Source organism: Maniola jurtina, chromosome 5 (genome assembly GCF_905333055.1).
Source record: "Maniola jurtina chromosome 5, ilManJurt1.1, whole genome shotgun sequence".
NCBI classification, from domain to species: domain Eukaryota; kingdom Metazoa; phylum Arthropoda; class Insecta; order Lepidoptera; family Nymphalidae; genus Maniola; species Maniola jurtina.
Window position 1 is genome coordinate 14,426,305 of NC_060033.1, and position 26,015 is coordinate 14,452,319.

Sequence of the window (26,015 nt, forward strand, 5' to 3'; positions counted from 1 at the left end):
CTGACTAAAATAACTATAATCTTAATGCTAAACTTAATAATAATACGGCTAAGTTTAGGAACAGTCCGCTTCGAGCTGCAACACTGCCGCCATTGTCTTGCTTCCGGCGGATCCTCGCGGCGTGGCTCTTGTTGTAGCAAGAATCCGCGACGTCCAGCGATCGCTTCGCGGTCACACACGCGTAGTAGTGTGCGGAGACACGCGGGATTCTTGTGCGGTTCGGGTGACTGTAGTCTATTTCGTAGAGACCGAATTTGGTTCTGAAAATGATAAAATTACTGTCATCTTTATATTTTGATTTATATCAATAATTATTATCATTCTTTTGAACTATAATATGTAGATATACCTACCTACGCGCCTTCTTTTACCTTCTTTTCACGCGCAAACGCACTCAAACTCGCACACACACACACACACACACACACACACATTACACATACAAACACACACACACACACACACACACACACATTACACATACAAACACACACACACACACACTAATCTCTTAGAATTGTAACTATCTATCTTTAAATATTAAGTATACCTTTAATTACGTGTTTTCAATTTAAACCTAATTTAATTATTATAAGTGGTTATATTATATTGTGCTGTACCTACACTATATTATGGGAAGACACTGCCTCCTGAAACACAGTTTTCACTTCATCAGGAGGCAGGGCCTCACACCAAAGTCTGTAATAATGTTCTGTTCAGATAATAAAGATTTATTTATTTATTTATTTACCTTATTAACGCATTATATATTTTGGATTGGGGAATAAACTCCCAAAAACAAAAGAACGAAGCGATTAAAGTATATAAAGGGACCTCATTGACTGGGTAAGACTTTATTGCTGACTGATGCCCGCGAAATATGGGTTAGGTAATCATGTAGGAATTCATTATTTTGCGGGATAAAAGTGACCTGTCACTCTCTAGGTATTCAACTATAATCGTGCAAAAAATCAACTCTATTTTTTGCTCTGTTGTGGCGTGATTGAAGGAGAAACTAACAAGCAAAGCTCTTTGCTTGTTGGTTTTGGACTCGTGATGGAAAAGCAGGCCTACTGAGTACAGACATCCTCAATATGTACCTATAGCCATCAACATGCTCACCTGTATCCGTCCAACCACTCGAAGTTGTCGATGAGAGACCATACCGTGTACCCCACCACGTTCACATTGTCCACTTTGATGGAGAGCAGTACCTGTAAGAATTTTGTTTTTAGGGCTCTGTAGGTTACCGAAGGGTGCCAACGGGATCCAATTATTACTAAGCCTCCGCTGTCCGTCCGTTGGTTATGAACCTCAATAGGTAGAGAGTTGAAATATTCTCAGTGTGTATCCCAAGCAGATGGACAGACCAGCTGAGGTATTCCAAGTGCCAATTTCACAATATTGCAAGACTAGCCTCTGATAGAAGCTCTGATGGAGGCTATTAATCCGCACGAGGTTGCAAGAACACCAGGACCACGATCTTCAGAAATGAGGGAATGACTAGCTAGCTAGTCTTGGGATGGTTACTACGACATACAGTCTCCCTCCCTAGGGAGGGAGACTGTATGTCGTAGTAACCATCCCAAGAGCGTGCCACCACACACGGTCCTCCACCTTCTTCTTCTTCTTCTTTCTGGACTGGTTTCCGTACAAACGCACTATTGTGCGTCTTTTGCCCCTCCCCTCCCCCGCCTTCCTCACCCACCCATTTTCCGCTACCTCCTTAAGGTCATTAGTCCAGGAAATCGTCCCACACTGCGCTTGCTGGTACAAAGTCTCCACTCTGCGACAGACTGTCTCTTGCTAATTCAAGTAAGCTGTTTTCTTGCTTATGCAAACAAAACTGCTTACTTGTTCCAAATGTTCCCTGATGAAATCAGCTCTGTCGTAATCGTCCAGCTGGCGCTCGAGCGTGGAGAAGCCGTTCTCCGTGATGAGGATCTCAACGTTGCCGTACTGCTGCTTCAGCCACCGCAACTCCTTGCGAATGCCCTCTGGGACTACCTTTAATCAAGGGTCAATTTTTATTAATCTTTAATTTATTGATAAGTCAGTAACCAGATGGGTCCCACGTGGAATATAAAGGTCCTTTCCCCATAACTCGGCAATCCATCGGTCCTGGCTGTTATCACTAATACCTGATAATAATTTTTTTAATTCTCATTCAGAGAATCTGATAATACTTAGGAAGCGTAAAATATTCTAAGAATCGAAATAGATAGAACTCTTAGTCGAGTCGAATAACTCTTAGTCGAATGGAATAACCGGGAACCCACGGAATTATTATCCCAAAAAAGTCACATTGGAAAAGGTTCATAACGAGGCAACAGGCAATAAGCTATTCGGCGCAGAGATACCCTAACTGTGGATCCGTCGAAGAACTAAACTGAGAAACAGACCTCAACGAGTCTCCAAACTAAAGTGATAATGATGATGATGATTAGAAACGAAAACTTACCGGAAGAATGGGTGAGCCCCCATAGTACGCATCCGGAGGAGTTTCCAGAGTAGCGTTCAACTCTGGAGATCCGTCGATGAACCACACACCAGGTTTGTCTCCCCGCCTGGCTGGTCTAATTAAACTGGTGGTGTAGAAGTTTATCCCGTAGAAATCTGCAGTGCCTGGAAAATTTTCAAATTAATTTAAACTGTTTTTGTGCAATGCTGGAAATGCGAATCGTATGCTTCATGCTCAGGTTGGACTTGTTAATTTACACACACTGCAAATTCCAATGGGATCTTAAAAAACCTAAATAATGCGAACGAAGAAGCGGAAAAGCTAATATTGTATAACTTTTCACCTTGGATAAATTCTTTTTCCTCTCTAGTAAATGGGGGTAGTCTAGATTCAGCGTATCCTTGCTTTAAACTCAGTTCCAACATCCACTTTTCAACGGAAGGTGGCCAGCCTCCTTGCTTTGAGAATATTGGATGAGAGTATCTGCCAGTCTGAAATTAGAAAGTTATTTTTTAATTATATGGCATCAGATTTCTTTTCAATTTTAATATGGGTACCTTCAAGTCAAGAGTGAATAGGCCTGATTGCAGCCAAGCGAGCAATTTATAAACTTAAAAATGAAAATTAAAAATATTTTAATTTTCAAGTCCGCCCCGCACTTGGACGATTTTTTAACCGAAAGCCCAAATTATATTTTTGATGGATCCATATAACTTTTAAAATGTTGGATTTTCAAACAAATTTTCATCTCTTTTTTATTCAACCCTCTTAGAGGTTTAAAAAATCCTTTCTTAGTGAGTGCGCGACTTAAAAGAAGCCTAGAATGATGCCTAGGTGCGTGATGATGACAATGATGATGAAAGATGTAGAGTAATTTTTTTACCTGATACTGTCTTCCAAGTTCTGCCAGAGCCTCGTCATTCGGATGGAGAGGTTCTATCCATAGCACATTGTTTGCGAGAGAAATTTTACCTACGAACAAGAATTCATTATTTGTCTAAAAGATGAGGAATGTCCGTACCTACTCCATTGTGACAAATATAGAGGTCGCTTAAATATTATGATCACATACAAGATGATTCCCACGACTTCGCCCGTGAAGATATAGGTTAAAATCCCGTGGGAACTTTTTGATTTTCCAAGACAAAAATAGCCATGTCACTCCCCAAGATGCAAGCTGTCCGTGTATATTTCGTCAAAATCGGTTAAATATTCGTATTTCCAGCTTTGCTCGCTTCCATCTTAGACTGCATCATCAATTACCACCAGGTGAGCTTGCAGTCAAGGAGCGACTTGTATTCAAATCTATATCTATACATATAATAAAATTGTAGAAAAGTGGTGTCTGTACAATGGAAATATATAAAAAAAGTAGCAGGGGTTGTTATTATATCGATGCCGAACCCGAAATTGTAATTAATTTTTTTTTTGTCTGTTTGTCTGTGTGTTTGTGCACGCTAATATCAGAAACGGCTTATTCGATTTAGATACGGTTTTTACTAATATATTGTAGTAAGCTTCACTTAACATTTAGTGTTTATTTCATGTCAATCGGTTCATAAATAAAAAAGTTATGTCAATTTAAAGAGTCACGGCGAACATTTTTAACGTACTACAGAGTAGGTACGTACTACACGCCTCGCGCCCCGAAAAGTCACTATTTCACGCGAACGAAGTCGCGGGCACAGCTAGTAAATAAATAAATAAAAAACCTTGAAATGTTCGTCTGAACTCGTGTTCATAAATCCTGTAAGCTTTAGCGTGTGCCAGCATGATGTATTTGTTACACAGATACGGTGCGAATGTTGGCTCCTTGATCCGTGGAGCGAACAGTCCGAGATTATAGAAATAATCACATATGGCAACAGGTTCATTGATAGTCAGCCATGTTTTAACACGATCAGCGTAGAGGGTGTAGACCACTCTGGCATAGTCTCCAAACCACTTTACGATAAGGGGGTTCGTCCAGCCTCCTGAAGAATAATAAATATTTGGTTAAATCCTTGGAAATCAAACTCTATAATACCACCTTTGATTTAGGTTCCGGGATTAAAAATATCCTATGTCCGTCTCCAAGATACAATCTGTGCCAAATATCAATCCTCGGCAACCTGGGCGGTCTACTCGGCTTCTGGAGCGAGCTTAGATGGCTGGAGTGCAGACTTCGGCGGGGAGGGGCAACGCACGCACAACGGACGGAAACGTTTAAGTGCGGAAACCAGCCCAGACAGAAGAAGAAGAATCCACATAAAAAGAGCGACCGTCGAGTTTCTTGCTGGTTCTTCTTGGTAGGAACGGCATTGCGAACCAGTGGTAAATTATTTTGACGATTTAAAAGTACTTGTAAAAGATTACTTAAATAAAAGTATATTCTATTCTATTCCACGGCTACGGCCCCAAGGTCTGCACGCCAACAGGCACAAATATAGGTAATACACAAAGCTGCTATCAAGGTTTCAATGGCACTTTATTGTACACGAATATATTGTTGGTGAAAATTAAAAACTGTCAAGTCTTACCAAGATCTTGGATCTTCACAGGCAATTCCCAATGATAGATTGTGACAATAGGTTCTATGCCTGCAGCGAGGAGGGCGTCGATGAGGTCACTGTAATATTTGGCACCAGCTTTGTTGAACTCGTTGGTGAAGCCAGTGGGCAGTATGCGAGCCCAACTTATCGAGAATCTGAAAGATAAGAATATATTTTGTATAGAAACTGGAGATGCTTCAAGTCTCATTAACACCTTGCCGAGTCGTTTGGATAAATGCTTTGTCAATTGCTGTGAAGACAGTCATCATCACCATCAACAGCATATTGTTACTAACGGCCTCTCTCAACGGGAGGGTTTACCCATAATCAGCAAGATGGATTGGTGATCGCAGCAGATAATAGTAGTAGCACAGAGGACCCTGTTGTTCTGGTATGGTATAACTGGTATTGTAATGTTGGAGGCCCAATCAAAGACTTGTTGGTGGTTCGCTTGCTTTAATGATACTGAACTGACTTATTCTATGTGCATTACATTATATGTGTTAAAGTGCCGTGGGTCACATACTACTACTGGTATCATAGTTACCTATGATACCAGTTCTGAAACACGGGCCCATAGATAAGAAGCGATTTGCCTCCTCGTTTCTAGTTCAAACCACTAGGATATGGAACGCCTCCGGTGTCAGTTTTCCCCTATACTTTTAACATGGGTACCTTCAAGTCAAGAGTGAATTGGCATCTTCTAGGCAAGTGCACTCCATTTTAGTTTGCATCATCACTTGCTAGCAGGTCTGGCTGAAGCTAAGCGCTAGTCTATAAATCTAAAAAAATACCGGCCAAGTGCGAGTCAGACTCACGCACTGAAGATTCCGTACTCTGGGTATTTTTTCCAACATTTTGCACGATAAATTATAAACTATTATACATAAACATAAATAAAAATCTGTTTTAGGATGTACAGGTAAAGCCCTTTCTTATGATACCCCACTTGGTATAGTTATCTTATTTTGAAAATTGAAACACATTTTAATTTTTTTTTTAAATAATGTAACCACTTTGCGGTTTTCAGATTTATTCCTGTACCTACTTGTGCTATAAAACCTACCTACCTACCAAATTTCATGATTCTAGGTCAACCGGAAGTACCCTGTAGGTTTCTTGACAGACACGACGGACGGACGGACAGACAGACAGACAACAAAGTGATCCTATAAGGGTTCCGTTTTTCCTTTTGAGGTACGGAACCCTAAAAATATTAAAGGGGAATTGTCAGGTTTGAGCTATCCTTGGCCAAATTGCTGACCTGTAAGTCTGGAGTCCCATCTGTATAGCAGCGTTCACGTCTTCGCGCCACTGGTGGTAGGAGTCTGCAGCCACGTCGCCAGTCTCATTATTCCTGATGTCTTCGGGATACTCATGGACGTATCTGTCCCATATGTTTTCACCTTTGCCTGAAGATCAAAAAATGTAAGAAATTTAAGTCACTTTGTCACCGTGTGCCTTGTATACCTACGCTGATATTTTTTTCTTTTTATTTAAAAGAATATTAATTAGGTATGATAATCATGACTAATACTCCAAAGCTTGTGCCAGGAGTGGGTTCGACAATTATAGTGCAACGGGTGGGGTTTGAACTTTGAACCGCCGCGGACCGTTTGAAATTCCGTCCGCTCCTCAAACGTTGAACCATCGAGGCTCTAATTAATTATTATTGTTATTAGGGTTTTAACCGAAGGATGCTTACGAGACCCTATTACTAAAACTTCACTGTCCGTCCGTCCGTCCGTCCGTCTATCTATCTGTCAGCGGTTTGTATCTCATTAACCATAGCCAGAAAATTTCAGCTTTCTACCTATTGGTAGAAATCTGAAATTTTCTGGCTCTTTTCAGAACGTAACTAATGTGACCTACCATCAGCATTCCACCCGCCCTCGATTTGATAAGCAGCCGTCGCCGCTCCGAACTTGAAGTAGGGAGGAAAACTCTGATCGATCCCCCATGATCTTTCAATAAGAGCACTGGAACAAATACATTTTCAAAATTATTAGGGTAAAGTACAGATGCTGCAGTGGGATAGACGCCACGCTTTCAAAAACCTAACTTCCCAAAATAGCTACAAAGAATTAATAGTTTTAATAGATGGCTTAGGCACCACACACCTTATTCACCGTAGGTCATCTTGCAGGACAGATGCGTTTCGCTTATGCATGTGATTTCCACAGCGAACGCGAATAACGCTTGATAATTTCAAACGTAAGTATTTACCTACTGTTGCATAACTTTGTAAGTACAAATTATTAATCCCGTTTCGTTTTTTTTTATGTCAATACGCTAGTTCATTAAATACTTTCACACATAGGTGTTAAAATTTGTTTTGTATTTAATTTACAAGACAAGTGAAGGTTTCAGTAACTAGAAAAGAGCTGACAATTTTCAAACGGCTGAACCGATTTTCTTGGATTCTAACTTGGAAATCTACTACTGGGTCACCACCACGGTATTTCGTGCAGGAAATAATATTTGCTACCGATGCAATGCAATGTTGCAAGATTACGCAATTTTTAGGCAACATGCAGGTAACATTTTATTTGACCTTTGTGCAATAAAATTGAATGCAAGATGCAAGGTTATTTTTATTTATTATTTAATAAATATACGATCCAATTTATTTAACTGATGATCATTCGTATGCCAAGGTTAAAATAAGCGCTGACCCGAGCAAAATTGGCGCCCTAGGCAAAATTACTTGAATTGTGTCCCTTGAGACAACAAGATAAAGTTGAAAACTAAAACCCGACTGCGATCGTTTTAGTAAACGCTGAAATTAGAGTATATAAAAAGTAAAAAATAACTTTTGTTTAGCTACACTTGTAATGTGCCTAGGTATGAAGTCGAGCGAGCATATAGAAACAAAATTAGAAATCCAAGAGTGAAGCTCGCCCGACTTCATACCTAGGCACATTACAAGTGTAGCTAAACAAAAGTTATTTTTTACTTTTTGGTGTTTGTGGTTTTGAAGTCGGTTTTATTTTTCTTTTGAAAATTTTTTATTTCACAATTTTTAGTGGCCCCACTGTACTATAATATGCTATGCCCAGTTAAAACCCTACTGTTTACTAAGCTATTACACTGATCGCGAGCTATTTGCTCCTATCCATTGAGGAGTTCTGTTCTCTATCTCCGAAGATATTCATCAGATCTTCACCAAATTTATATGGGACCATCTGCACAGTATACCCTTTCAAACAAAAAAAAAAATTTCCAAATCGGTCCAGGGGGCTTTGAGTAATCGGGGAACATACATAAAAAATAAAAAAAAAAAATAAAAAAAAAAAAGATTCCGACGAATTGAGAACCTCCTCCTTTTTTGGAAGTCGGTTAAAAATTGGTTTTCTGTCGCCTGGTATATTTGAATGTATGGTACATTTAAATACATGAGCTCCGAATTTTTTCGTCTTTCATTTGACAAATTCAAATTCAAATTCAAATTCAATGATTTATTCAATAAATGTAGGTACAAAGTGTTGGAATAATGTCTGATGAGCCTTATACATTTTACCACTATAACTGGTGTTTGAATATTACCTTAAATTGAATTAAATTAAATACAAATAAAGTCAAGACTAAAATATTAAGTAAAGAAAGACATACATATAGACTTTACACAAGCAAAGTATAAAATAATAGTTAAATAAAGATCAAAAATGTCAACATTATAAAAACCATATAAAAACATATCAATTATTATTAACAACTCAAAATATCCTTGACATCCCCACTCGATACAATAGCAAAAAAAAATTTTTGGAGACCTCCACTTATTTTGATGTAACATCCATTAGGTCAATGTTTTTCGTATAAAGTTGTAAAATTATAAAAGATTCTGTGTGGTCCACCGTAGTGCCTAAACTACTGGGCTGATTTGCCTGCCCATAACATGGCGACCATTTTGAAATTTTTAACCCCCGACCCAAAAAGAGGGGTGTTATAAGTTTGACGTGTGTATCTGTGTATCTGTGTATCTGTCTGTGGCCTCGTAGCGCCTAAACGAATGAACCGATTTTAATTTAGTTTTTTTGTTTGAAAGGTGGCTTGATCGAGAGTGTTCTTAGCTATAATCCAAAAAAAATGGTTCAGCCGTTTAAGAGTTATCATCTCTTTTCTAGTTTTCTTGTAGAAAAGAAGGTTAGATAACCGTTAGGTTCATAATATTATGTCAATTGACAAATGTCAAGCTGTCAAGATGGACGTTGCCTATAATAATTATTTATTTGAAAATGATGTTTTGGAAAACTCAAATACTTTGTCGGGGGTGTTATAAATTTTTAATTTACACTTGTTATTTGTTATACTTAATAGCAGAAATAGGAATACACTCACTATGTAAAAAATTATTCTCTCTACATGTTACGGTTAATGACTACAGTCCGCTGACAGACAGACTGATACCTATAATTATGGCTATAATAGACGGTCAGTTATAGACGCTTAGTAAAATATGGTCCAGTTGGCACTTGGCACCCTTTGGGACGGAACCCTAAAAATTGTACTTATTTAAGTAACAATATTATCATAAACAGCATTTTGAGTGTTATCATTTGTAGTCGTACTTTGAAATTTGAATTACAAAAGTAAACGGTTATTGGGAGTAAGTAAGCTTATTATCAATTTATTTGTTTGTTTAAATATTATAATAACCTCACGTTTTATTGGCTACGAAGAAGTGATCATTATTATTATTTGATTTTTGATAATAGTAGTAGGCACATAATAAAAGTTATTTTCTTCGTGTTTAAAAGTATCGTGCAAAATGTCGGAAAAATACCCGAGTACGGAACCCTCGGTGCGCGAGTCTGACTCATACTTGACCGGTTTTACTTTATTCACAAGATAAATAAACTAGTTTTCTTTCTTCTTTCTAAATTTAGTATAGAGAAAGACATCAGAATCGACGCCCATAACGTAGCTAAGTAAGGAGACTCGTGCTGATTACAGATATATTGACGTAATTTTGGCCCATTATGGCCGATTCACACCAATTGAGTATGCAGCACGTACACGTGACACGTGCGAACCCATAAACGTAACTGCACGCATTACGTCTAGGTGAACGTTCACGACATGCAAGCGGTATGCCATGTTTCATACAGTTCCATACATTACAACGCAACGGTACGCGCTACGTCTAAGCTTACGCAACGTTTACGCAGCCTGTGTGATTGAGCTCTTACTCAGAATGTCGCGGATATTATTTAACTTCTAGTTACCTCAATTCTACACTTACCTTGAAATGAGCAAGGTTAAGGATAAAGTTTAAAGTTTATTAAACGTTTACTGCGAATACAGTCATTTCATAAATTAATTTGGGTCCGCCATTACGTTAAAATGCCGGTGAAACCCAAATAAGGAGCAACGCACACTTGCTGATTGACGTGGAACCGAGCGTCCACTCTTTCTTGATAACAACTCAAATTAAAGGTTACCTATTGTATAGATAGGTACCTACTTAACGTGTATCGGACGAGACGGGATGGGAGGATTTCAACTACCTACGAGTAAGTGGATTATTAGAACCTCCCGTCCCATCCGTGTTTAACCCCCGACCCAAAAAGAGGGGTGTTATAAGTTTGACGTGTGTATCTGTCTGTGGCATCGTAGCTCCTAAACTATTGAACCGATTTTAATTTAGTTTTTTTTGTTTAAAAGGTGGCTTGATCGAGAGTGTTCTTAGCTATAATCCAAGAAAATCGGTTCAGCCGTTTGAAAGTTATCAGCTCTTTTTCAGTTACTATAACCTTCACTTGTCACTTGTTATAATTTTTTAATAAACACTTGTAACTATACAATAGTACCTACTTATGTAGAGTACGCGATTGCCACCTTGACCTGTCGCGAACTATAGTTCAAGAAATCTTCTCGTCCCGTCCAGCTCACGTTACGTAGGTACAAAGTACTGACTCTACCTTAAGCTTTACATATTATTTAAATAAACTTTATTTACTAAATATTACTAGACGATGCCTGCGATTTCGCCCGCGTGGATTAAGTTTTTTAAAATCCGTGGGAACTCGTTGATTTTCTGGGAGGAAAAGGAGTCTATGGGCGTCCCCGGGATGTATCTAAGCTAAGTCAGTAGGTACCAAATTTCAGCTAGCAGACAGACACACAGACAGACACACTTTCGCATTTATAATATTAAATATAATTTTTATGGACGTACCGTGAGGTCAAGATTTTTATTCAAAGTCCTAATTAACCTACATAAGTTTCCATTTAAGACGCTTAAGTCATCAATTATTTTTTGGGAAGTACCTACCTACTCACGAGAACAAAGAAAACGAGACCAAATTCGACGTCCCCACTATAAGCCGTCAGAGAGGTCCAATGACCACCGCCCACCTCCATCATAATCACTTATTGTCAGCCAAATTGACAGACATGTAAAAACCACAGGTGTCTGCAAAATTTTACCTTATTGGAAGTATCCGAAAAATATTTCGCCGAATAAAAACGAACGAACAACCTCATAAAAATCGGTCAAGTGCGAGTCGGATTTGCACACGAAGGGGTCCGTAACTCCGTACCATCGTAAAAGAAAGAACACTCTTGAATTATGATCAACGTGTTAAACTGAGAACCACACTTAAACAGTTAACGTCTAATGCAAATTGAATTGGGTTTAATATCAACCAACGCCAAACGGCAATGTGAATGCCGTTGTAAAATTATCGCGTTAGGGTGTGGCCACACCTACGGTTAACGGCCATTAACACGTTTATCAACTGCGTTTCCCTTTAATATGCCGGAGCATTACGGTCGAGATACAGCCCGCTGACAGACAGTCGGACAGATGGACGGACGGATGGATGGACAGCGGAGTCTTAGTAATATGGTCCCGTTGGCACCCTTCGGGTACGGAACCCTAAAAAGCTTCTAATAATAAAAATACAATCATAAATCCGGCTTTATAATGTAGTGGAACGAAATATACAGGGGAGCAAAAACTGATCTTGTATCGTTTTGTTCGTTTTCATCGACCTCTGTGGCGCAGTGTTGAGCGCTGTGGTCTTATAAGTGGGAGGTCCCGGGTTCGAATCCCGGCAGTGGCAATATAGCGGCTAGGCGATTTAGCGTTCCAGTACGATGCCGGGTAGAAATCGATCCTTTCAAGTTCTTCAGAACGACCACGACGGATGGACGGACAGACAGACAGACAACAAAGTGATCCTATAAAGGTTCCGTTTTTCCTTTTGAGGTACGGAACCCTAATAAGAAGTTTCTTTTCCTTTTGAGATTCGGAATCGAAGGCGTAATAACACCTGTGCCTACACCAGCTCCTCAAGTTTATTTGAGGTCAACCTCTTGATTACCTTATATTAATTACTAGCTGATGCCCGCAGCTTCGCCCGCGTGGATTGGTCAGATCCCCTGCAGCATCAGGATTGAGGAGTTGGACTCCAAATTTTTTATGAAACAATGTCGCGAAGTTCCTCTATCGATTAAAAAAGAAGTGACGCAAATCGGTTCAGAAATCTCGGAGATTTCGGTGTACATTGGTAGAAAAACACAACTCCCTTTTTGAAAGTCGGTTAAAAAAGTAGCCTATGTTACTCCCTGGTCAATTCTCTACTTGTCTGTGAAAACCCCGTCAAAATCGGTCCAGCCGTTCCAAAGATTAGCCTTTTCAAACAGACAGACAGACAATCAGACAGACAAAAATTTTAAAAACGTATGATTCAGTGTTGGTATCGTTCAAATAACCATATGAGCTTAATATTAGGTAAGTAGTTATTTCGAAATTACAGACAGACACTCCAATTTTATTTATTAGTATAGATAATACAAGCTCTATGGTATAACCTCAGTATTGCGATAACCTTTTGCTTATTAGTAGGTATGGTATAATTGTCTAAGAGTAGCAACTGAGAAACAAGTAACATGGGACTCCCCGTCACTCACTCCATACAAACGTAGTTTTGTTCCTCATTTGAATAATAACCGATCCAATACGATGTGATCTTGTAGACACGTTCTAGGAACTAATATCTATGTCTGTGGTTCGTCAGAGTTCCGTAAAAGTAACTATAGTTTAAACTCTACTTATATTGCGAACTACTGTTTAGCTAAAAACTCTTTATTACGTAAAAATTGTGAAGGTTCGTTTGGTTTACATTGTTAGCATTATATTAAAACATCCATACTAATATTAAAATGCGAAAGTGTGTCTGTCTGTCTGTCTATCTGTCTGTCTGCTACCTTTTCACGGCCCTCCAGTGTAACCGATTCTGACGATTGATGTACAGGGTTAGCTTATATCCCGGGGACGGACATAGCCTACTTTTTATCCTGTAAAATTCAAGAGTTGCTTAAGATTCCTAAAGACTCATCCACTTAACCGATTAGTATGAAGTTTGGTACCGAAGTAGTTTGCGTCCCTGTAATCGAAATAGGCAACTTTTTATCTCGGAAAATCAAACAGTTCCCTAGGGGTCTATAAAAATCTAAATCCACGCGGACGAAGTTGCGGGCGTCCTCTATATAACGTAGCAACCACTGTCAATAGCTAAACAATAGGTACGTCGTTGAGTAACTAGGTCTTAGAGCGTATTTATTTAGAACCGTATCAACAAATTCCATTGAATTTGATTGGTTGGTATTCAAATGAGAGCGAAAATATTGTGTGTATGTATGGAGCGAGTGACGGAGAGACTCCTCTTAATTGCATCTCTAGGATATAGGACGTTTTAATCTCCATGTAAGATCAAGTACACCTAGAGATTTACCTAGATTCAAGGTTTTAATATGAATTACTTAAGCCCAAGCCTCTAGAGATTAGATAGTTTTTTTTTTTAGGGTTCCGTACCTCAAAAGAAAAAACGGAACCCTTATAGGATCATTTTGTTGTCTGTCTGTCCGTCCATCGTGTCTGTCAAGAAAACCTATAGTTTCCCGTTCACCTAGAATCATGAAATTTGGCAGATAGGTATAGATCTTATAGCACATATAAAGGAATAAATCCGAAAACCATGAATTTGTGGTTACATCGTTAAAAAAAATTAAAATGTGTTTCAATTTTCAAAGTAAGATAACTATACCAAGTGGGGTATCATATGAAAGGGCGTTATCTGTATATCCTAAAATTAATTTTTATGCATAATAGTTTTTGATTTACCGTGCAAAATGTCGGAAAAATTATCCGAGTACGGAACCCTCGGTGCGCGAGACTGACTCGCACTTGGCCGTTTTTTTAATATGAATATAATAAGCTGACCCGCCCTGTATTCACTCGAGAGGGATTTGTGAAAAACGGTGAGAGTTCTGAAAAGAGGACCCAGTCTACTACTAGGTAGTCGATATTCTGACTAATTTCTTAAACTGAACTCTTTCAAGTGAAGATTGTGTACGGTCTGCCCCAGAAAGGGGAGAAAGACTAAAGGGACAAGGACAGAGGTAGCGAACTCGTATTGTAGGGAGTCGAAAAGGGTCCTCCGAGAACCACGCCAAGAGTTAGTACCCGGTTGATCTTCCGGCTCTTCCGCGATTCGGCTCACATAACCGAGACGTTGGTGGGGCCATGAGAGAGAAGAGGTTCCTACCTATAGCTATAGATATGTCAAAGACGAGTTCAATTAACCCCGACCCAAAAAGAGGGGTGTTATAAGTTTGACGTGTGTATCTGTGTATCTGTCTGTGGCGTCGTAGATCCTAAACTAATGAACCGATTTTAATTTAGTTTTTTTTTGCACTTTACACTTGTTTAAAATAATAATTTCCAAAAATATCTTCTTTGGTTTCGCAGAACCAAGTTAGTAAATTATATTTAAATTGCGGTCAACTTACTTGCTCTTTTATGATATTACTTCCACCTTGGTCCAGTTTTCTTCAAACAAATATTATTAGCATTATGATAATTTCACTAAAAATCACACTATTTATTTGTAAACTGTATTATTATTTGTAATATATACTTAATACCTTTTCTTAATTAGGTAGGTAATTAATATTGGTTTGTATACAATTATATATTATGATATTACCTAAGTTTTATGTTAAATATTCCTAAAAGATACAAAACTATTTCCATATTATGTTCATTTTATATTTTTTCGCACTTTAATAAATTTTTATTTTAAGATCACTTATTTTTTTCATGTGTTGCCTAGTTAATATATCGGGCGGTGACACCAAACTTAGCATAATATTGCTTACCACAGAACTACTGCATATAGAGGCGACATGGTTATAACTGCAACATTTAAACAGTTTTATTGCTTGTTTATATAATATGTGGTGAAGCGGTAAGGTTTATCCAGGCGGTTGTTGGCTCGTTCATTATTGTAAGATCTGATTGCCAGCTCGACTGACGTGTGAGTGTAAGGTGTAAGGCTAGATTTTAGTGGATACTAAAAATAGTGGATAGTGAATAAAAAAAAAAAAAAAAACTTTTGTCGACGAGCCACGAAACAGATTTTTAGTAAGAATCTGAGCGGCAGATTTATATATACCGTTGTCGTATCGAGAACAAAAAACCGGCCAAGTGCGAGTCAGACTCGCGCACCGGTGGTTCCATACTCGGGTATTATTTCCGATATTTTGCACGATAAATCAAATCTATTATATGCATGAAAATAAATAAATATCTGTTTTAGACCCCATTCTTACTTTGAAAATTGAAAATACTAATTTTATTTGTTCATGAACACATTTTTTTTGTGATATAACCACAAATTCACGGGTTTCGGATTTTTCCTTTACTTGAGCTATAAGAGCTACCTACCTGCCAAATTTCATTATTGTAGGTCATCGGAACGTACCCTATAGGTTTTTGTTGACAGACACGACAGACAGACAGAGGGACAGACAGACAGGCAACAAGTGATCGTATAAGAGTTCCGTTTTTCCTTTTGAGGTACGGAACCCTAAAAATTGAGGTACGGTAAGTTTACCGTTACCTACGAGTAAAACAAAAAAAACAAAAAAAAATATCTAGATGTTTGGAATTACGTCTTCGTCGAATTGTAGGTACCTAGATCTAATGTGCCTCGCTTTTTATAAGTAAGTATTAAGACCTTGGGCCTTTCCAGTTCAGCTTTTGAAGAGGTCTTCAAAAGCTGGTAAAAAAAAAAAAAAAAGGTAAAAAGGTATTATTGCATCAACTGTGTACAAGGTTAGATTTCTAACCTTGTACACAGTTGATGCAATAATAGTTAACGAAATCCGTCTATTTACGGTTAGATTCTAGACAGGGGGGCGTCATACCTAATTAACGCCCGAAGTTATCTAAGGAACCTACAATATAAAAAGTTCTAACAGTTTGCCACTTTGTAGTTGAGTTTGATGAAATTAATGTACTTATTTGAACAGTCATACCTAGATACTTACTTGGTCCAAAAAACTTGACTAGACGATCCGCATACTTCGTACGCGTGGATTTAGGGTTTTTTTTAATCCAACAAGGAACTGAAGCTTAATGACAGGCATTAGAAAACAAAGTGGTCTTGTAAGGGTTCCTTTTTTTTTAGGTACGGAACCCTAAAAATATATTTTTCAGGGTACTTTCTCTACCGTAAAAAATTTTCAAAAGAAAAATAAAACCGACTTCAAAAACCACAAACACTAAAAAGTAAAAAATAAGTTTTGTTTAGCTACACGTGTAATGTACCTAGGTATGAAGTCGAGCGAGCATATTAAAACAAATTAGAAATCCAAGAGTGAAACTCGCCCGACTTCATACCTAGCTATTATACATTACAAATGTAGCTAAACAAAAAATATTTTTTACTTTTTAGTGTTTGTGGTTTTTGAAGTCGGTTTTATTTTTCTTTTGAAACATTTTTTATTTTACAATTTTTAGTGGCCCCATTGTACTATAATATGCTAGGCCCAGTTAAAATCCTACTGTTTACTAAGTTATTAGACTCATCGCGAGCAATTTGCTCTTATCCATTGAGGAGTTCTGTTCTCTATCTCCGAAGATATTCATCAGATCTTCACCAAATTTATATCGGACCACCTGCACAGTATACCCTTTCAAACAAAAAATAAAATTCCAAATCGGTTCAGGGGTCTTTGAGTAATCGGGGAACATACATTAAAAAAAAAGATTTCGACGAATTGAGAACCTTCTCCTTTTTTGGAAGTCGGTTAAAAATGGAGATGTTTTTTTTTCGTCAATGTCATGGAGTGGGGTGTCGTTACTCTCTTCAACCCCGCATATTGTGACATGCAAGTACGGAATCTTGGACTGAAGGTAGCCCAACCAATTTATAATTGCAAACTGGCATTCCTTCCGCGCGTTTAGCAGTATATGGCCAATCATAATAATTCTACAAGTTCTAGATATTCGCGCACACTATAACTATTGTGATAAATAGGTATCGGAATAGTTTATAATATGCATTTGCATTGCGTATACAAATCATAAAACGCATAAAAAAGCCTAAAATATTCAAAAGAGCGGTTCCGCACTCATCCGATCCGAGTGAAAATTAGGATTTGCAATTGAATGAACTTTCCAATCGTGTCATTGGCTGTGAGTGATTAGATGGTGATTAGACACACTTGTATAGTATCTATTAAATGCTAATTCTAATAAATTACTATTAAATCCTATTTTTAAGAAATGCCTCGTAATTATAAGCGGATATAAAATGTAAGTAGGTAGGTAGGTACTTAAAATAAGTGAACAAAAAAGTTTAAATATTGAGTTAAATATATCGAGCTTGGTAACAAAATATGAACTCACTAGCTGATGCCCGCGACTTCGTCTGCGTGGATTTAGGTTTTTTAAGATCCCGTGGGAACTGTTTGATTTTCCAGGATAAAAAGTTGCCAATGTCAATTACAGGGACGCAAGCTACCTCGGTACCAAATATCATACATTTCGGTTAAGCGGATGGGGCTTTAGGAATCCCTCGGTAACTGTTTGATTTTCTGGGATAAATAGTAGCCTATGTCCGTCCCCGGGATATAAGCTAACTTTGTACCAAATTTTGTCAGAATCGGTTAAACTGTTGGGCCGTGAAAAGGTAGCAGACAGACAGACAGACAGACTGACAGACAGACAGACACACTTTCGCATTATATTAGTATGGATTATATACTCATCATCATCATTCAACCCATCTCGACCCACTACTGACAACGAACGAATACTAATGACCTAGTTTGCGTTAATTTGGAAAAAATAAAAATTACCAATTGATCAATTACTTACCTATCCATCTAGTAATGAAAAGTAAAACGTTGAGAATTCCGTTCATTAACAAGTTGAATTCCGCTTATTAGTTTATATCTCTTGGTCCGGTTATCATAAGTATAATTAATTCCCATAGTATATTCTATTTGTAACTCCAGAGGCAGTTGAAAGAATACTACTGAGAGAAAAAAGGTACTTACCTACTCTTTTGAGAAATACCAAAACCGTCGAAAAATCTCAGACGAACAAAGTCACAGGAATAAAATTATAGTTAGTAGCCTTTTAAGACGCTGAGGATCGAAACAAAGCATTATTATTTATCGATACCTTATTTATCAAAACCTAATGAGTAGTTTAGCAATTAAGTCTAATGAGTAGTTTAGCAATTGAGTGTAATTAGTAGTTTGGCAAATAAGAAACAGCCGATAAGGCGACAAAAAAAACCGGCCAAGTGCGAGTCAGACTCGCGCACTGAGGGTTCCGTACTCGGGTATTTTTTCCGACATTTTGTACGATAAATCAAAAACTATGTATTATACTTTAATATAAATAAAAATCTGTTTTAAAATGTACAGGTAAAGCACTTTCATATTATGATACCCCACTTGGTATAGTTATCTTACTTTGAAAATTGAAACACATTTTAATTTTTTTTAATGATGTAACCATGAATTCGCGGTTTTCAGATTTATTCCTGTACTTGTGCTATAAGACCTACCTACCTGCCCATGATTCTAGGTCAACGGGAAGTACCCTATAGGTTTTCTTGATAGACACGACGACGGACGGACGGACGGACAACAAAGTGATCCTATAAAGGTTCCGTTTTTCCTTGTGCTGCTGCCTGTTAACATTAATGCCCAACAACGCCATAATTACCGCGATAGTCAACGCGTTAAACTGAGTGGCCACACTTGAGCAGTTAACGTCTAATTATTTTTTTCAATGCCAATTGAATTGGAGTTAAAAATCATTTAACGTCAAACGGCATTATGAATGCTGTTGTACGTTGATCGTGGCAACATCTACGTTCAACGGGAAACGCCGTTGAACATCGCGTTGTTGACCGTTAGTGTGGCCGAGACATTATAGCGATAGAGCTTTGACCTTTCCGTAGTCGGTCGAAAGATGCTTGCAATATTATGCACTGTGGGAAATCCCAAGCTTGAATTATTATTATAATAAGTTTGTAGAAATTTGTTTTAAGAAGACTTGTTGGGAAAATCCAAGTTTGAACAAGTTTTAATTCCTTAGAAAGCTACTTAAACTGATTTTCTTGTGTAGAGAGGTCAGTGGACGATATTGATCTTATTACAGCGTCTGACAAGCTGATAGGGCGGCGTCAGTAGGCACATGAGGCCCCCGTCACAGTTCACGACAGGTATAATAGGTGGTAGGGTAAGGCCTCATTCGCACGAGAGCTTTTTTAACATCCATTAAAAAAGCGTTCAAATAGAACAAATGCATTGTATTTTCAGCGCAACGCCGAGTTTTAACGCAACATTTTTTAACGCTCGTGCGAATTAGGGCTAATTGTAACAAAACGACGAGGCTTCGACGTCACTGGCTGACGTCAAAATATATCATGTTCCTACATTTCACGCTAGGTAGCCAAAAAATCGCCTGTACGGGTTCCGTACCAAATTGGTAAAAATGGTACTCATATGATGCGGCTTTCTCCGTCCGTCTGTCCATCCGTCCGTCTGTCAGAGGGGAAAATTATGTCAAAAAATGTCCCCCCATTCTACAGAAACTAATTTTTATTTTTGTAATATGTAAAGAAGAAGAATTATTAAATCCGAAGCCCTTAGGTATAGAATTATAGATCGTAAAAGTACTGTACCTAGGCGGACCATCCTCTCCGCCCCACTCTTTAGTCCGCCTCTGAATCTTAATCCAATTATCTCTAGCGCAGCACTGCATTTTAAAGATAAAGATAAAGATAAAAGATTAAGATAAAATTAATTTATTTGCATGAACCTACGTAAAACAAGTTGAAATAAATCCTTACATATTTCTATCCTTATAATTATACTGTCTATGTACTATTGTGCAAAATAGACCTCTTGTCATCGACGGTAAATTTAAAAATATTCATTTTTTTAAATGATAACAAAAATATTTATTTTGACGGACAAAAATGTACCCCGAGTATTGTCCCTTTTCTGCGCAGCAACAGCTTGTAGCAACAGGTTTTCTGGAAGGCCTAGTTCTTGTAGTAGCAAGAATCCTGAACGTCAAGCGATCGCCCCGCGATAACACAAGCGTAGTAGTTCGCCGACAAACGCGGGGTTCTTGTGCGATTTGGATGATTAAAGTCTATTTCGTACAGACCGAATTTAAGCCTGAAAAAAAAAGATTAAACTAAGTTGGCCAATTTTTATGTACGATTCGCTTGTTTTAACTTTGCCAATTTAAAATATCCTACAAATACAAATCCTTTCTTAAGGTTGACCACGTTGTGGAGGAATTATGATAATATGTTTGCATAATATATATATATAAGTTTTCTGCAAGTTTCTAGAGTTAGTGCGATGAGCTTAACGTTGATCCATACTAATATTATAAATGTGAAAGTGTGTCTGTCAATCTGTCTGCCTGTCTGCTACCTTTGACGGCCCAACAGTGTAACCGATTCTGACGAAATTTGGTACAGGGTTAGCTTATATCCTACTTTTTATCCCCGAAAATCAAAGAGTTCCCGCGAGATTCCTAAAGACCCATCCACTTAACCGATTTGTATGAAATTTGGTACCGAAGTAGCTTACGTCCCTTGTAATCGAAATTGGCAACTTTTTATTCCGGAAAATCAAACAGTTCCCACGGGATCTACAAAAATCTAAATCCACGCGGATGAAGTCGCGGGCATCCTCTAGTATATAATTATTTATCAGGCAGCCTCTCTTTTTTTAATATTTTACCAACTTGCTGTTAATTACTAGCTTGCCTGCGACTTCGTCCACGTGAACTACACAAATATCAACCCCCTATTTTATCCCCTTGATCATTCAACTGATAGACGTCCTCTGCTGGACACAGGTCTCTTGTAATTACTTCCTCATCCCACGGTCTTGCGCTGCCTGAATCCAGCGGCAAACATCAAATAAGTCGCATGGGACTTGTTTGATGTCGTCTGCCCACCTAGTGGAGTTTTCCAACGCTGCGCTTTCCGGTGTGAGGTGCCCATTCTAGCACCTTGAGACCCAAACGTCTATCAGTTCTTCGAACTATTTTACTCCCTTCATGATTGAATTTTCTGAAATCCTTTCTTAGCGGATGTCTTCGTCATTTATAGCTATCTGCATGCCACAGTAGTTTGAGCTGAGCGTTGATAGGTCAGTCATTCAGTCAGTCACCTTTTCCTTTTATATATTCAGATTATGTGTCAATAGGATCTTGGGCATTTGCTGGACTTACGTGTACCCGTCCAGCCACTCGAAGTTGTCAGTGAGGGACCATACTGTGTATCCTATCACGCTCACATTGTCCACTTCCATAGAAAGCAGCACCTGAGCAGCAAAATTTCAATTCATTCAAAGTTAGTATACAAGAGGATAGGTCAGCCTCTTGCATACATATTTCCTACATTCGCAAAACAAAATTAATCTTCATAATGTTATTATGATCATCATCGTATATCGTATATATGTATAACCCTACGCTAAAAAGCCTTCTACAACAATATAAAGTAAAATTATTTTTTAGATAATTAAATAATTTAGTTAAAAAAATTAAGCTCTGTATAACTGAGTATTACGTCATACAAATAAAGTAATTACTATATAATAATATATTTCAACTGAAGAACTTACTTGTTCTAAATACTCCCGTATAAAGTTGACTCGATCGTTATCAGTCAGTTCGTATCCGCTGGTTGAGAATCCGTTCTCCGTGATGAAGATATCCATGTCACCATATTGTTGTTTCACCCACGCCATCAATTTACGAATGCCTACTGGATAGACCTTAAAAAGAGATTGATAAACCAGAGTAAATTAAAAATTTATAACACCCCCGACAAGTGAAGGTTACAGTAATAACTAGAAAAGAGCTGATAACTTTCAAACCGCTGAACAGATTTTCTTGGTTTATAGCTAGGAACACTCTCAATCAAGCTATCTTTCAAACAAAAAAAAACTAAATTAAAATCGGTTCATTCGTTTAGGAGCTACGATGCCACAGACAGATACCCAGATACACAGATACCACACGTCAAAGTTATAACACCCCTCCTTTTGGGTCGGGGGTTAAAAAAAAAAATATGGGTCTCCGATATTGACGTGATTTTGTCATCGAGGTTTGTCATGGTGTAACATTTTTGTGTTTGAAAAAGAATTATAGGAAAAGCTTGTTAGCTTCTCAGCTCTGAAGACTGCCTTTCGAGGTAGAGTCTTAGCTTATCATAGGCGCCACAAAATGGCCTACATGAAATAAAGATATTTGAAATTAAAGTAAAAAATAGTCTAGCGCGAGTCATAATCGTATACGAAGGGATTCTTACCATCATACAAGATATAAGCAGGCATTTTTTAAGATTTAAAAAAATCTTAGCGTTATTTCAAATTGCCCATCTTGATTTTTTTATTTTTACTGTTATAGCGGCAATAGAAATACACATCCGAGTTTCTTGCTAGTTCCTCTCGGTAGGAACGGCATTCCGGACCAGTGGTAAATTATTTTGACGATTCTAAAGCACTTGTAAGAGTCTACTTGAATAAAAATCTGTTCTATTTTAAAATCTATTATATTCTATTCATTATGTAGGTACATTTCAGCTCTGCCTATTCCAGTTCATGAGATACAGCCCGCTGACAGTCACACGGATGGACAGACGATAATAAGGTCCATTTGCACCCTTCAGGTGACCCTACAAAGACATGAAAATTACCGGATTTAAGGGGGAAGCACCATAAGTAGTACCCGGTGGATGAATGACGGTCGCTTGCAACTCTGGTGATCCAGTGAAAAACCAGATACCAGGCTCATCTTCGGGCTTAGATGGCCTTAGCAAGTAAGTCGTATAATGGTTCATTCCGTAGAAATCTGCAGTGCCTGTAAATTAATGTTTTGTTTGATTATAATTGACAGGTAAATAATAGTGTACAGGGAGAGAGAAAAACTGGCATATACTGGATGGTTGTGTTTGTTTATGGTTTGTTTATTGGTTTGTTGGTTTGTCCTTCAATCACGTCGCAACGGAGCTATGGATTGACGTGATTTTTTTTGCATGGATATTGGATATAGTTAAAGACCGGGACATAGGTTACTTTTTATACAGAAAAATTAAAGAGTTCCCACGGGATTTTTGAAAATCTAAATCCACACGGACGAAGTGTGCTCGTGGAATCTGTGGAACTAGTACTATGAATCATTATTTATACTATGAATTACCTTTCATAAATTCTATCTCATCCTCAGTAAACGCGGGCAACCTTGATTCTTTGTAACCTTCAGCAAGACTAACTTCTAACATGACTTTTTCGATAGCAGGCGGCCAGCCACCCTCCTTTGAGAATATTGGATGAGAAAACCTGCCCAACTGAAAAAAGAACAGGTATGAAGGTCTTATTTAAAACATTATTGTCTTAATAAAAAATATGTGTCCACTGTCCAATGTTCATCCTGTTTTAACGGAATTTGCACCTTCAACAATTGCTTTAAGAATGTTTCTACATTATGTTACGACGATTTTATGTTACGACCAGGCGCCCCCAAAACAAAAATGTAATAAAAAGCTTATTATACATATTATTTTAATAGGTACATTTACACAGAGTTTATCCAGAACGCTAGCAAAACTAACTGAGCTTTACTATTACTACCTTAACACAATCCAATGCCAATAACCATTTGCCTTATCTTGTACTTTTAGTGATTTGATATTTTTCAAAATCGCATTGTATAGCGTGCAAAACTCGGGTCAATGCCCCACCTACGACGTGGCATTGACTTCGAGTGACCTATCAACGGAACGTTCATGACCTCTAGCGGCAGTCTGATGTTTTATCATAAAAAAACTATGAAAAAAAAAATCTGAATTTTTTTCATAGTTTTTTTTTTATGATATCTATTCAGTAGACGCAAGATTTACCGAATTACAATTCGCAATTCAAGACCTAAATTACGGAAAGTTCGTTGATCTCCAGCGTCAGTCAGAGTTTTTTCTTTTATGGTATCTTTATCAGTAATCATCAGTACTATCACTGTTTCGTTTTTGCTAGCGTTCTGGTTACATCACACTTAATATTATAAAGGCGAAAGTTTGTATGTGTGTGTGTGTGTGTGTGTGTGTGTGTGTATGTTTGTTACTCCTTCACGAAAAAACTACTGGACGGATTTGGCTGAAATTTGGAATGGAGATAGATGATAACCAGGATTAGCACATAGGGTACTTTTTATCCCGGAAAATCAAAGAGTTCCCGCGGGATTTCCAAAAACCTTAATCCACGCGGACGAAGTCGCGGGCATCATCTAGTTCAGTATATAATGGACATTTTAGTCCATTTCTATTTTATGCAAGACAGTAGGCACCTAATTAAGTATTATTACCTGATGCTGCATCCCAAGTTCGGCCAGCGCCGTGTCATTAGGAGTTGCAGGTTCTATCCACAAACCGTTATTTGCCAACGAGATTCGAGCTGCGAAATTATATACTTAATATTGTTTTCTCAATTTAATAAAAACATGATTTACATTCATTCATTACATTCATTTTCAGCTGTTATTCGAATTATTCCGAAAAAAGCTGGTCAAGAGCGAGTCGACTCGCACACGTAGGGTTCCGTACCGTCGAACAAGAAATACCATATTTTTATTTTTTTGTGATGTAATAACAACGGTTGTCTGACTTTTCTGTTTACTTGTGCTATAAGACATTGTTACTTGCACGATTCTAGGTCAACGGAAACTGGGAATTACCCCTAGGTTTTAATTTCCTTGACGGGCCCTGACAGACACGATAGACAGACAAATAGAAAACAAGAAAATTGATCAATCTGGAAACTAACCTGTATACTTTGGTCTGAATTCCTCATCAAATATCCTATAGGCTTTAGCGTGTGCCAGTAATACATACTTATTGCACAAAAAAGGTCCAAACACTTGCTCTTTAATTCCAAAGAAGCCGAGATTGTAAAACAGATCGCACATCGCCACAGGTTCGTTGATAGTCAGCCAGGTTTTAACACGGTCAGCGTAAAGAGAATAGACTACTCTGGCGTAGTCCCCAAACCAATTTACGATGAGAGGGTTTGTCCAACCTCCTGAAAAATGTAGATAGATAGATGGATAGATGGAAATAATGTTTATTGCACACAAAAACATGAAAAGGAACACATTACAAAAGAAAATGCAAGTAGGTATTTAAAATTTAATTTTAAAATTAGTGCTTTATTTCCATGTTATCGACTAGCTGACCCGCCCCAGCTGCGTTCGGTTAGCATTTTTGAAAATCAGTGAGGGGGTGTAATTTCCAAAAATCCTGAAAACGTAGTTCTTCATTGTTACCCGAAAACCCAAATACCAAATTTCATAGATATAACTGGTAAAATGATGGACTCTCATACAAACTTCTATTTAACGCCCCTGGGGTTCGAATTTCCGAAAACCCTGAATTCAAATTCAAAATATTTTTATTCAATTTAACTTTTACAAGTACTTTTGAATCGTCAAAATAATCTAGCACTGGTTCGGAATGTCGTTCTTATCGAGAAGAACCAGCAAGAAACTCGGCGGTTGCTCTTTTCAAGTGTTCAATTTGCAGTAATATACAAGCAATCGCAGCCCTGCGTATTGCTGGGGCGAGTCAAATCCATGCTTTTTTGTCATTTACATAATCTTCGATTAATTCGGGGTTGAATTTCCA

The 26,015-nt window shown here is 37.9% G+C and overlaps 2 protein-coding genes and 1 long non-coding RNA gene across 3 annotated transcripts in view; 1 reads left to right on the forward strand and 2 right to left on the reverse strand.

The window, feature by feature from the left end:
* Positions 1-15,243, reverse strand: LOC123865078 (myrosinase 1-like). Its single transcript, XM_045905918.1, has 11 exons — positions 15,163-15,243; positions 6,865-6,971; positions 6,257-6,404; positions 4,981-5,147; positions 4,174-4,434; positions 3,345-3,433; positions 2,805-2,952; positions 2,462-2,625; positions 1,855-2,007; positions 1,123-1,214; positions 1-260 (listed from the first exon to the last, which is right to left on the reverse strand). The coding sequence occupies exons 1-11, from the start codon at positions 15,189-15,191 to the stop codon at positions 14-16; spliced, it is 1,605 nt and encodes a 534-aa protein (XP_045761874.1). The 5' UTR covers positions 15,192-15,243; the 3' UTR covers positions 1-13.
* On the forward strand, positions 9,437-25,507 carry LOC123865105. The gene is made up of 3 exons (XR_006795899.1): positions 9,437-9,499; positions 9,711-9,712; positions 25,497-25,507. It is a non-coding gene; the product is annotated as an uncharacterized LOC123865105 (long non-coding RNA).
* Positions 20,217-26,015, reverse strand: part of LOC123865102 (myrosinase 1-like) — a 9,331-nt gene continuing 3,532 nt past the window's right edge. The window contains exons 5-11 of the mRNA XM_045905950.1: positions 25,159-25,413; positions 24,701-24,789; positions 23,543-23,690; positions 23,040-23,203; positions 21,964-22,116; positions 21,569-21,660; positions 20,217-20,496 (exon numbers count right to left, since the gene is read on the reverse strand). Coding sequence (XP_045761906.1) covers positions 20,358-20,496; positions 21,569-21,660; positions 21,964-22,116; positions 23,040-23,203; positions 23,543-23,690; positions 24,701-24,789; positions 25,159-25,413 — 1,040 coding nt within the window. The 3' untranslated portion in view covers positions 20,217-20,357. The remainder of the gene's footprint in view (positions 20,497-21,568; positions 21,661-21,963; positions 22,117-23,039; positions 23,204-23,542; positions 23,691-24,700; positions 24,790-25,158; positions 25,414-26,015) is intronic.

Excerpts from the sequence above, each read along its gene's own strand:
- LOC123865078 (XM_045905918.1), bottom strand. The coding sequence starts at position 15,191 with ATGTCGCCTCTATATGCAGTAGTTCTGTG. Across the intron at positions 1,215-1,854 it reads TCAGGGAACATTTGGAACAA|GTACTGCTCTCCATCAAAGT; the intron begins GTAAGCAGTTTT and ends AAATTCTTACAG. Across the intron at positions 261-1,122 it reads GAGTGGTTGGACGGATACAG|AACCAAATTCGGTCTCTACG; the intron begins GTGAGCATGTTG and ends TATCATTTTCAG.